Source organism: Sardina pilchardus, chromosome 10 (assembly GCF_963854185.1).
Source record: "Sardina pilchardus chromosome 10, fSarPil1.1, whole genome shotgun sequence".
NCBI lineage: Eukaryota > Metazoa > Chordata > Actinopteri > Clupeiformes > Clupeidae > Sardina > Sardina pilchardus.
In genome coordinates this window covers 12838076-12850413 of record NC_085003.1, presented here as the reverse complement: position 1 = coordinate 12850413, position 12338 = coordinate 12838076, and the positions used below count along the sequence as shown (strand labels likewise).

The 12338-nt window shown below is 45.0% G+C and overlaps 1 protein-coding gene across 1 annotated transcript in view; it reads left to right on the top strand.

The window, feature by feature from the left end:
- LOC134093412 (FERM domain-containing protein 5) overlaps positions 1-12338 on the top strand; it is a 128622-nt gene that overhangs the window by 84130 nt on the left and 32154 nt on the right. Inside the window, exons 2-3 of the mRNA XM_062546461.1 lie at positions 7144-7248; positions 12196-12238. Coding sequence (XP_062402445.1) covers positions 7144-7248; positions 12196-12238 — 148 coding nt within the window. The remainder of the gene's footprint in view (positions 1-7143; positions 7249-12195; positions 12239-12338) is intronic.

Here is a 12338-nt window from a genome sequence, read left to right as displayed (position 1 = left end):
AAGTTAACACCCAGCTTTGTAAACACCCATTTTGTGGTGGGCCTGATCATTAATTTCAGCTTGGATTGAACTCTTGATTTAGTTGTGTTATTTTTACATAGTGGTAGGGTCAGAGATCTCCAGGTGGTTGATGATTTTCACAAATGCTGTAATCAAACCAGTCCCTTTTGATGCTGCGCAAATTTAATTTGAATCATACCACTTACCCAATAAATACTCCTCACCATAAATACTGATTACAGATCATCAAATACTGGCTGTACTGATAGAAGGATTTGTACAGGGCATTTTCTGCCATTTTTCCCCAACATATCTTCTCATCTGGAGAAATAGAGATACAAACATTACGCACCAATATGAAATCTGACAGAGTCTTTCATTGGACTTTGCATTCCCTGTCACAAAATCAGACAGATCCAGCAATTAGGGATTGTTTTTCCAGTAACGGCTACCGAGCTCAGTGTGGGGGGAGTGGATCAGAGGAGGGACACATGCGGGCAGAGAAGAACGCCAGAGGGGAGGGTGGCAGACAAAAAGAGGCTGAAAGACGTCAGGTGAAGGACTGCAGCAGACTACTTCAGAGGACCGCTGACTCTTGCGTGGATCTGGCGTTGGTCCGGTCGACGTGTGGTGCACATCTGGCCCTGATATGGCACAGATCTGGCGCAGATCTGGGCTGCCTGCCTGCCTCTCTTGAGCTGTCTGTGGCCTCCTGTGTGACTTAATGCGTCATCTCCTCCCATCTGCATCAGTGTCTGGCCCAGCTCTCCCTCCCTCCCTTTCTCTTCCTCTCTCTGTTTTCTCTCTCTCACTTTCTCTCTCTCTCTCTCTCTCTCTGCCACAGCATGGAGGGTGGTCAGTAGTGTTGGGTGGGTCTAGACTAGAGGGTGTTGAAGGTCTTTTTTAATAAAGCCCCAATAAGCAAACAGCCAATTCACACATTTTTGGTTCATGGAATAGGTGTGTTTTAAAGAGGAACTATGCAGGTTTGGTGATTTCTTCGCTGTTTTCTCGTTTTGTGCTGGCAGGTTTCTCTGCAGAGCTTACCCTAAAGCTTTAGAATGTATAAAGCACACAGTGGTTTATGTTGTTTTTATGTAGAGGGGGTGTTGGTGGTCTAACTGGGTGTTGCCATTGTTGTGCATGTACCATGTCTGTCTACATGGTTTAACCCAGCAAGTGGGTGATATACCTCTCCCGTTCTCCCTCTCCCACCCCATCTCCATGGTCCAGTCCTGAGTGGCTGGTCACTCCATCCCCTCCCAGAGTTCAGGCCGTGAGGCCCTGACCGATGCACCACTGAGTGCCTCTAGCTTTCGCTGCCTCTTGTCTTTTTTCAAAGTCTGCGGCCCTCGGTGGCCCTAATGTGGACTGGAAGAGGATCGTTAGTGAATCGCCACTCAAGGTCGCGACCGGGGTATAGAAAAGTCGTCTGATTGCTGTGAACGTATTGCCCCTGTCTGGAAGTGACTGAGTGGTGTTTATTTGGTCCTGGTGTCCGGCGTGTGTGTCGCCGGCAGTAGCGGTGGAGCCTGATAAACGACTCGGCCTGATGTTGTTATCTTTGGATAAATGGCCCTCTGCGAGCGAGCCTCTGATAAACAATACCCAGCATCCTCAATTAGAGGATGAGCTCGCTTTACAAACGGGTTTGGGCGCGAGTGCCTCCCAGCCAGCAGCCAGTGTAGTGATGGGGTGCGTGGGAGCAGGCTTGAGAGCTGTGTGTGTGTGTATGTGTGTGTGTGTGTGTGTGTGTGTGTGTGTGTGTGTGTGTGTGTGTGTGTGTGTGTGTGAGGAAGATATGAGGGCATATTAGAGGTTCCTTTATGTTTTTGTGCATTTAGTTTCATGTGGTGTGTGTGTGTGTGTGATAGTGTCTGTGTAGTTGAGGAGGAGTACCATTTGTCAAAATTTCTCTTAGCTACTACCGCTTCACAGTATTGAATTCTAGTCCCTGTGTGCTTGTTTAATTAAAACACTTCTCTTTTTGCTGCGCTGCACGGTGGATTTAGGGCCTCTTGTTTCCTCTTTTATTGCTTGCCTGTGTGTGTGAGTGTGTGTGTGTGTGTGTGTGTGTGTGTGAGTGTGTTAGTGTGTGACTTTTCCTTTTTTGAGTATTTGTAAGGTTTGTGTGTGTGTGTGTGTGTGTGTGTGTGTGTGTGTGTGTGTGTGTGTGTGTGTGTGTGCGCGTGTGTGTGTGTGTGCGTGTGTGTGTGAGAGAGAGAGAGAGAATAGAAAGAGAGGAGAGAGAAAGAAAGAGAGAAAGAGAGAGATAGAGATTTTCCTAATAAGACACTGCTGTTTTCCCCCTGCAGCAGAATGACGCTAAAAGGCTGAGGAAGGCCAAACCCTGCTGTCCAGGCGTGACATATTTGACAGTTTTCTGGACAATTCAGACTGGCTACTTACTTGAAGATGCAATATCACTTCCAGAGGCTGTTTCTCAGGCAACCACCATGTCCTGATTGGGTCTGGTCCCTCCTGGATTAATGTTATTGTACTCCTGAGCAAGATAGTCTTGCCCCCTGGGCACCCTCAAGAATTCTGTTGACACGCTACATGCCTGCCTTCACTTTTGGTTTATCTGAGTGTGTGTGTGTGCAGTGGTGAATGTGAGATATGATTTGCCAAGGTGTTTTTCAGCAAAGTAGGAAGTAGAAAAGCTATTTGAAAATCTTGTCAATTTAGGTTGCATCTTTTGTAGACAACTACATACTGTGTTGGCACAATTTTGTCCTGAATCACGTTTCACATCTGCATTGCCCATTCACACTCAACACACACACAACACAATTCACGCTTGAAACCAAGGCATATCAAGGTCATATAATGCCTTACTATGTCCAGCATTTCTGTCCTATTACCTCTGCACACTGTATGGATCCATGAAGGCTCCACCAGCGCTGCAAACCCACTATGCCCTGCTGGAGCCGTTAGGAGCGTTCAATAGCCCTCGCCGTATCGTGCTCACGCCACCTTATTGAAGTGGATGTTTGTGAGGTGAGGATTGAGCAATGGGCTGACAGCGGAATGTTCCCTCTGATAGTGGTTTCTGTCATCAGATTAGCTCTGTACACGGACACAGAGAAGTATAAGCAGCAAGGGAGGTCTAGGAAAACTTGGAGACAGAGAGACAGAAAGAGGAGAGGAGAAAGAGAGACAGAGGGAGAGACAGACGGCAGGAGGGGGAATGGAGATTCAAACCTCATTTAGACCTCCCCTCTATCTAGGCCTGATTGACCTTGGGCTGACCTCCATATGTAGCTCCAGGATAATGTCCCGCTATGGCTAATGGTCCATTTCACAGAGGAATGAGAACACCATTTGGTGAGGAGTAAGGAGGGCATGGTGCTTGATTATTGTGGTGTCTTCACTTCATAAGTACCAGTGTGTCAAGCAGAGCAGCTGCTCATGTAGGCTATGACCAAGATTCCTGAACAAGCATGTTTTTATAGCATAGTTGACCTTCAGATCTAATTGCCTCAAGACAGAACAAATGAATTTCCCTTGGGAGACAACTAACTAGCTAGCTAGCCTAATTGCAGCCTAATGGCATGTTAGCTGTTCATCCATCCAGGACTGCATCACAACAAGCTCATCACAGCGGGTTGACAGGCTCACACTACAGTTTATCAGTATCGGCCTCAGAGAAGAGTGAAAACTAAACGATTATTACTGAGACGCCACTACTCTAGCGGTTAGCCGCTAACGGCTGATAGTTAGCATTTGCTGTGCTCAAGCTCCAGTGGCCCCAGCGGGATTCTGTTCTTCTGCGTGAGAGGCTCATCTCCAAGGCCTCTGCCGTCCGCCCACATTTAACTGCGCTTGGCATGCCTCAAACGTGCGCTTTCAAGGTCCACTGGCCCCCATCTGCCAGGCCGACCAAAATAGACATGCTAACTTTTGGTCTGAGGTTTCTTTTTTCTTTTTTTTTTTTTTTAAACACATTTCACTGTGATTCAGGGGAGAGCAGTGTGCACTTCTTAGTGTATAATACATGCTTCATCTTAGTCTCTCTCTTCATGTATGGTAGTCGATGCCTCTTCTGTGGCGCATCCATGTGCATGAGTGTGGGCGTGCGTGGGCTTCTCTATGACCTTCTATTGACTGTGTGCACTTGATACTAGCAGTGGATATTCATAAAAGTATGTTTTGGTGTGTAACCTCTCACACAGTCGATAGTTATCCTCTTTCATATATCACATGATGTGTTTGTGAAAGTGACTGAGGGTGTTGTATTCTCTCTCTGTGTGTGTGTGTGTGTGTGTGTGTGTGTGTGTGTGTGTGTGTGTGTGTGTAGTGTAGGTATGTTTAGCTAAAAGTTCTCAAGTGGGCCGAGAGGCTACAGTCAATGCCCTTTCGAGTGGATCAAGCTCCTTGCCACAACAGCAACCCAAACACACACACACACACACACACACACATACACACACACAAACACACACACACACACACACACACAAACACACACACACACACACACACACACACACACACACACACACACACACACACACACACACACATACATACACACAAACACTCAGAACCAGCTGACCTACCATCAGTCTTCAGCAAGATCAGCTAACGCATCCTTCACATCCACACACCTCTTCACTCTGCACCATCTATAAGGTTTTCCGGTATTTCTAGTGCTGTGTTCCCTCCTCAGGCGTGTGATTGGTTTACAGTACGACATGTCACATTGGTAGGTCAACACTGCACCCCCTCTCAGAATCCCTGGACTCAGCAATGCATCTGGGAAATTGACACGTTCATAATGGCCACCCTGATTGATGTGCGTGATGTGTGACACCTCTCACCTTGAAGAGGACCTCTCCTCCTCCTCGTCCTCCTCCTCCTCCTCCTCCTCCTCCCTCTGGTCGACCACCACCGACTCTCACGCGATGCTCGGAGATGCTTTGGAGCTCTTGGCCTCTTCGTCTGGCGCCCTCCCCATCAGCTGACCCCCATCATGACGGGCTCCATTAAAGTGGGAGTGTGGCTGCCCAGGTCCCCGGTGCTTCAGCGCTGCCGCTTTGTCGTCGCCTCTAAGGGATGGGGCGCGGTAGACGTGGAGTGGGGGAAACAGGGGGGTCGCCATTAATCTCTGGCACGCGCACTGCCTCTGATTTATCACCCTGGGCCCTTCTTCCATATCAGATTTATAGAGGAGGAAGTCACAGATGCAATCACTTAATGTCCCGGCCCTCACACAGTCTGTGTAGTAGGCCAACAGCATTCCTTCAGTACGAACTGAAATTCTACTGTGGCAAAAATTCTGGCAAGGAACTGGCAAGGAACCGAGTGGGTTTCATTTAATGGGTGAATGCATGTTATGGACCTGCACCTATGGAGCATTCCTTCCTTCAGGACGAACCGATTTCTAGTGTTGAGAAATTCTGGCGAGGACCTTGTTTGATTTAATGGGTGAGTGAATGTTATGGACATGGTGTACCTACCTCAGTGGTGGCTGCTGGAGATTCCGTCCTCGTGCTGTGTCTCTGTAGAGGGCGTTCCAGTTGACGTGTGCCTGTGAAGGTGACGTCAGACCGCATGGTAATGTCTGATCCACCTCACCACACACCAGCAGACGAGTAGATTGCTTCGCCAATGCGTTATTGCAATAAGCCGTAAGCTCACAAAGGTGTCTGCTTATGCAAATATTGCAAGGTGCCTGCTACCAATCGCCCCAGGCATTGTGGAAGGGGAGAGAGCAAATTGTTGTGGTTTGTCATAGAAACGAAGCTGAATTGAGATCGCTTCTTCATCCCAAGTTATTTATTATTGTTGTTTTTTTAGGGGGGAAAGCAATATTTGCACATGGTATTTGAAATGCAAATAAGCATGTGGAGATTGACGAGGCTTTCAAGTGTGCGCCAGGGGATAGAGGGAGAGAGGACGCAGCGCAGGTGCTCAGAGATGCACACACACACACACTGGCTCTTGAAATCCCCCCTCACACACACACACACACACACACACACACACACAAAGTTCCACTCCTACTGGATAAAGATTATTAGATCATTATATTATCAGAACATATCCTACATGATTAATGATGTCATTTTGTTTCTCCTCTCTTGGTGTCTAATGATGTTAGTGTCAGCGCAGCGCCACCATCAAGTTGACCACTGTATCACTAGCCAAACAGAAATAGCACTTTTTGGTTTCTTATAGGTTGTGCTGTGGACCTTGAGACAATGCTTTCCATTATGCTAAAATATCACCACAATAAGAGGATGATTGCTTGGCGCTCCGTTGGTATATCGTTATTGTTTTGCTTTTGCCTCTATGCCCCCTGGCACCTGATCCTGTGTAGAGGTGGCTGAGGAAATGTACTGAAAATCATGATATTCATCACAGTCTACAGTATATAACAGTCCTGACACCTTGGATAGGGCTTCTGAAGAAAATGATAAAAAAAGAAAATGAACACAGTGCATCAAGTGAGAAGTCACTTCAAAAGTATATTCTATTGGAATGTGCTTACCTCCCGCCTCTTCGGTACCAATGTGTTGTGAATGGGCGAATAAGTCTTGCATTTGGGATCATTGGCTGCTCTGGGATGTAAATCTGCCCGGCATTACTCTCTGCCCTGGGGAAGAACAAAGGACGCGATGCCCGTTTGCCCAGGGCAGAGGAGGTCACCACCCAGATGTTGCCACTGTGCCTCCGCCACTTTCCACCCAGGCCCATAATCCAATCACTCTCTCTCTCTCTTTCTCACTCTCTGAGCTTTTTTTAGCTGCAGAGGTTTTTTTTTCTCCTTTTCTATTTTTTTTGTGCCTTCGCTTTTTTTGGACTTGGCTACCGCAGATGGCTGTGGCTGTGCATTAATATTGGATAAATCTGAGCTATCTCTGGAGGGCCTGAGAAATGAGAATCGCATTTTGCTATCAGCAATTAAAATCCTCTTTCCCCCCCCCCACCAGCCTGATGCGGAGGTTTTGGTCTTAGCCACTCATCCACCGCCCTTCCATTCTCTCCCTCTTCTCCTCTCCTCTCCTCTCTTCTCCCTCTCTTATTCTAGTCACAGAATATAAAGCCCTCCGCTGCAAGGCCTCTCCCTAACTTGATTATTTCAGAGCTGGCTGGAGTGCTTAACGCAGAGCTTTGGTTTGTGTGTTTTTCTTGCAGAGGGATGCCAAGGGACAGTATCTGTTTGACCTGATCTGCCACCACCTGAACCTGTTGGAGAAGGACTACTTTGGCATCAGATATGTGGATCCGGACAAGCAGCGGGTGAGTGCTCTCTCTCTAGGCATGTCCTTGCCGTGTGAAGATGGTGTGTGTTTGAGTTGTGCGTATGTATCTGTGTGTGTTTGTGTGTGTGTGTGTGTGTGTGTGTGAGAGAGAGAGAGAGAGAGAGAGAGAGAGAGAGATTCTGTGCGTGCGTGCGTGTGTGCGTGCGTGCGTGCGTGCGTGCGTGTGGGTCGTGCTTGCAAGAGCGTGGAACCTGGCGGTCCACAGTGATGCAAACCCGGAATGGAGATTCATAACTCTCCATTACTACATCTCTCCTCACCCTCTCAGAGTGCAAAAACCCATTTCATCTGTCAGAATGCGTAGACAGTTATTATCCTCACCAAGGCAAAGAAAAAGGGATAGATGGGAGGGGGGGTGCGGGGGGGGGGGGGGGCGGGGCGAGGTCAGGCTGTTGGAAAGTGTGTTGCTTGCATCGCTTGATTCATGAAGAATTCACGTGGATGATTTGGGAAGTGGATTTGCAGAGGGGAGAGAGGATCCCGCTGATCCGCCATTTCCTGCGCTGCCACTCACCGCGACTATTTTAAGGCAGAGGTGTCGGGCCACGGTAGGGCGGGGGGGGCGGGGGGCAGGAGAGGAGAGCAGAGGAGAGGAGAGGAGACACACTTGGGCGCGTGGGGAGTTGGATGGAGGGAACCTTTACAAAAGGACGTGAGGGGAATTCATCACATCCCCTCAGATTTGCTCAGTGCCTTTGGCCTACAAAAGTTCCAGGATGTGGACTTTTGTTTTTCCTATAGTGCAGCTCAGGTTGGCATCATTTTCGGGCATCGCCTGCCAAGTCTATCACACAATTCTTACAGAATGGCACCAATGTGGAATAATGGACACATTGACATGGACCCTACAACAGATCAGCATTAATTATGTACGATTTAGCCAGTGTCTCTCTCTGAAGACACCCATGAGTGGTACACAAAGATTTCTACTTGCCTGAAATCTGGTCTTCCCCAGTCTTGTTGCTGTGTCTTGGGTAGCCACACTGTAAAAAATAAATGTGATATGTCAGGATTTTACTGTGTTTTTTTACAGATTTTGTCTGGAATAAATTATTTTTGGAAATGCCATTTATTTTACAAAAATAGACTGTGATTTCACATGTCAAATTTAAAATAACTAGAAATCACTGTAACTGTGAAAAACACTATATTCATGTTCTTTTACAAAAAAAACCATCAGAAATGCATATATTTCTAATTGAAAAACGTTAAAAAATCTTTCGTAATTTCATATAGTTTGAAACATTGAAACTATTTTGAAGCCTGATGTTGAAGTGATATTGAAAGTGTCCCCTCTGTTTTACGTTGAATCAACATTGGATTTTCAACTATACTGACACATGCGATCTTGTGAAGTGCTGTCCCAATCCCAAATACCTATCTGAGCCCATAGACCTCTGAAGTTCGCCTACAAATAGGATCCAATGCTGCCATATTTGCCCATATAAGGAGTTCCGGGTGTTAATTGAAGCTAACTGCCTATGGCAAGTTGCATTGTAGTCTTCACCTACCGAAGATCACAGTATGCATTTGAAGGCAGAGGACACAACTTTGTAGTGCAAAACGTCTGCACTCGTCCTCATGAGAGTTTAACAGGTGCGATAATTCAAAATCCCCACGTTATTTTCCCATAGAAAAAATCTCAAGATGCCGGATCTCCTTATTTGGGCAAAGATGGTGGCTTTTTTGTAGGCCTCACACACTTAGCACCTGAGATCAATTAAGTCTGAGTCTTTAGTCCTTAGTCCTAAGGGCTCACATTGGCTGAATCCCAGTACAGCAGTTAGGGATTATGGGTAAGTGTTAGTTTCTTGTTTATAATGTTTAATTTTTCCTCATTACTCTTTATTGTGGCTTTTTGGGATGTGTACTGTATGTCATAGAACAACTGATTGAACAGTCTACAGAAAATGACTGTGTAAGGAATTTGTCAGGATTACCACTATAGAGAAGGCCATGATTAAAATACATGGACATTTTAGAGAGTATGTATATTTCTTCTTGGGTGCATTGCGAAATTGAATGCTTTCTCAATTAGCATTCTTTTGCCCCCTTGGCAGTGTCACAAAGTTGGGCACTCAATGCTTACTTGCATTACAGTATGTGTCTGCAGAGGCGCTGCTGTAGAAACCTGGGCCCCACAATAATGTTAGTATTATTGCGGAAGGGTTTTTAACACACATGAGCTATGCGGTGTTATTGGGAGGGAGCTCTAAATATGCATTTGATGAGATTTTAAAATTAACAGTAAATTATTGCAATAGTAAACCCAATGTCATGTTTTTCCACATTTTTGTGACATGTTTTGAAAGATGAATCACATTATTTTGTGTGTCATATACTGTTATATCACATCAAATATACATTATAATACAACCAATATCCATGAAAACCAACTAATAACAGCACATTTCTGTAAATTTAAGCATTATTATTCGTAATACAACATTTATTAACCATATTTGTAGGTAATTTCATTGTTTTAAAATGTGAAAATGGTTCTAATTAAACATTAAAAATGTGAAAATAAGGCAAAATCTTTTTAAAATGACAACTACAAACTGTATTTTAATTATGGAAAATAACCGTATTTTTACGAGAAAGTAATTTTCTGTTTCTTCACGGTATTTTTTTGGCGCCCCAGCTGCCGGAAATTTACTGTTTTTTTAAGAGGTTTTTTTTTACAGTGCATGACACTGCCCCCCCCCCCCCCAGTAGACTATACTGCTGTAGTAATACTGATCCACAATCCACTTATTATTATTATTGTTATTTTTAAGCAACACATGACATTTTGTTGCCATGGTTGACATCTGACATTGCAGATGAACATCCATTACACTTGGTATTACACCATGTTGTCTCAGGTATGAACTGAATCATGAGAAAAGTCTGCTTCAACCAGAATGTTCCTCCCAATTTTTTATCTAAAATAAAAGGTGACGTTTCGGGCCTGCATTAAAACGATCTCAGCCAGGAACAGACCTGTGTGTCCAATCAGGGTCAGGTCTGTTGTGAAGTGAGTCGCTTCTTCAAAAGAGCTCACTCAGCTGTAATCAACTGTTCCTGTACCCATACAGAAGACACCGGGTATACTGCCATCATAAATTGCAACAATATTTAAACTCTGCTTCAAATGATTTGGTTGCCTGGCAGAATGCAGCAACCAGCACAGGCTGCAGCAGGAGCATTTGATCCTGTGTGGCTCCACTCTGTTGTTAATGGGTGCTCTAATTAGATCAAACATTGGTCATTATTTCCTTACTCACAGTCATTAGCTTTAGTTGGAGCATCTTTTAGCTCTAGCTGAGGACTCTAAGTGCTGTATGTTTACCCACCCTTGGGAAGTCTGGCGAGTGTATGGTGAAGATTAACCTGACAGAACACATGCTTTTACACACCATGCTTCTTGCTGGATCTTCCAGTAGACCCCCTTTGGGAGCCCCTCATGTCAACTGGTATAAATAATGACTGGAAGGGCACTGGAAGAGAACAGGCTTCAGACAAGGCCAAATGCCATATGCCATATTGCACATATTATGCTATAGCAATGTGAAACAAAATGTGTAGATCCGTTCAATGGTTCTGATATCTTGGCCCATACTACACCATTCCACCACATTTCATGAAAATCTGACTGGTAGTCTTGTTTTGTAATCTTTCTTACTGACAAACAGACAAGCCACTCTGAACACATATGTTATAACATATGAATATTAAAATGTTATCATTGTAACATCAATGCTGTTCCTCATTTTTGTAAGCTGCTTTGGATAAACATGTCTGCTAAATGTATAAATGTAAATATGATGTGAATGTTGTCAGTAGCGACAGAGCCTGCATGCGCACACTCATGCGTGCACACACACACACACACACACACACACATACACACACACACACACACACACACACACACACACACACACACACACACACACACACACACACACACACACACACACACACACACACACACACACACACTCACACACACTCACACACACTGCCTGAACAGTGGTGAAAAAAGGACTATTCAGTTTAGTAGCGAATTATATCATAGGATGTAGGCCCAGTGCCTGAAGGCTCTTTCCTCCCACCATATCAAAACACATTAATTCTGTCACGTTGCTGTTTTCATGTTGTGAATGACACCCCGGTTAGGAGAGCCGTTGATTCATATGTCTGTGTGGGGCTGGGAGTCATGCGATGCACATGATGGTATTGACAGGATCCTGGCGTGCTGTTTGATGCACGTTAATGTGTGGGTTCACAGGGGTGGTGGAAAAGTGGCAGAAGGGGGCAGAGGCGGTCTATGAAATGTCTCTCTCTCTCTCTCTCTCTCACACACACACACACACACACACACACACACACACTCCTCTCTCTCTCTCTCTCCTCTCTCTCTCTCTCTTGCCAGAGGCTTTGCATCCTAAGCTGATAGCATGAAACAATGTTAAACTGTCATTAACAGGGCCATGAAGCCCAGCGATGCAAAATCACCTCGATAGTTTAACCCCACCTAATTTAATGTGATTTCTGAGTTGTGATATGCTGAGCTGAGCCTTATGATAATATGCATGGCCATAATATTACCTCCCTGGAGCACAAATCGTTGAGGGATCCATAGGGAAAGGCATGGAAAAGTTCACTCTTACTGTGCCATATAACAGGCAAATGAAAAGTGACTTTATGAGCAATTGAAATATTAATGCTGAAATAAATAATCAAAGATTATGATATACTGTATATGGAATGACACTGCAAAAAAATGAAATGTTGCGATATATCTATATAACTGTGTGTGTGTGTGTGTGTGTGTGTGTGTGTGTGTGTGTGTGTGTGTGTGTGTGTGTGTGTGTGCGTGTGTGTTTGTGCGTGTGTGTGTGTGTGTGTGCATGGCTGTGTTTCACTTGTCTTACAGCACTGGCTGGAGTTCACAAAATCCATCTCGAAGCAGATGAAATGTAAGTATCATTAATCATGATCTGTTTATATTTGTGTGTTTTTGTCAGGCTATATATTTCAGGATAATTTGTTCATCTTAAAATGTACCCTGAGATGCTG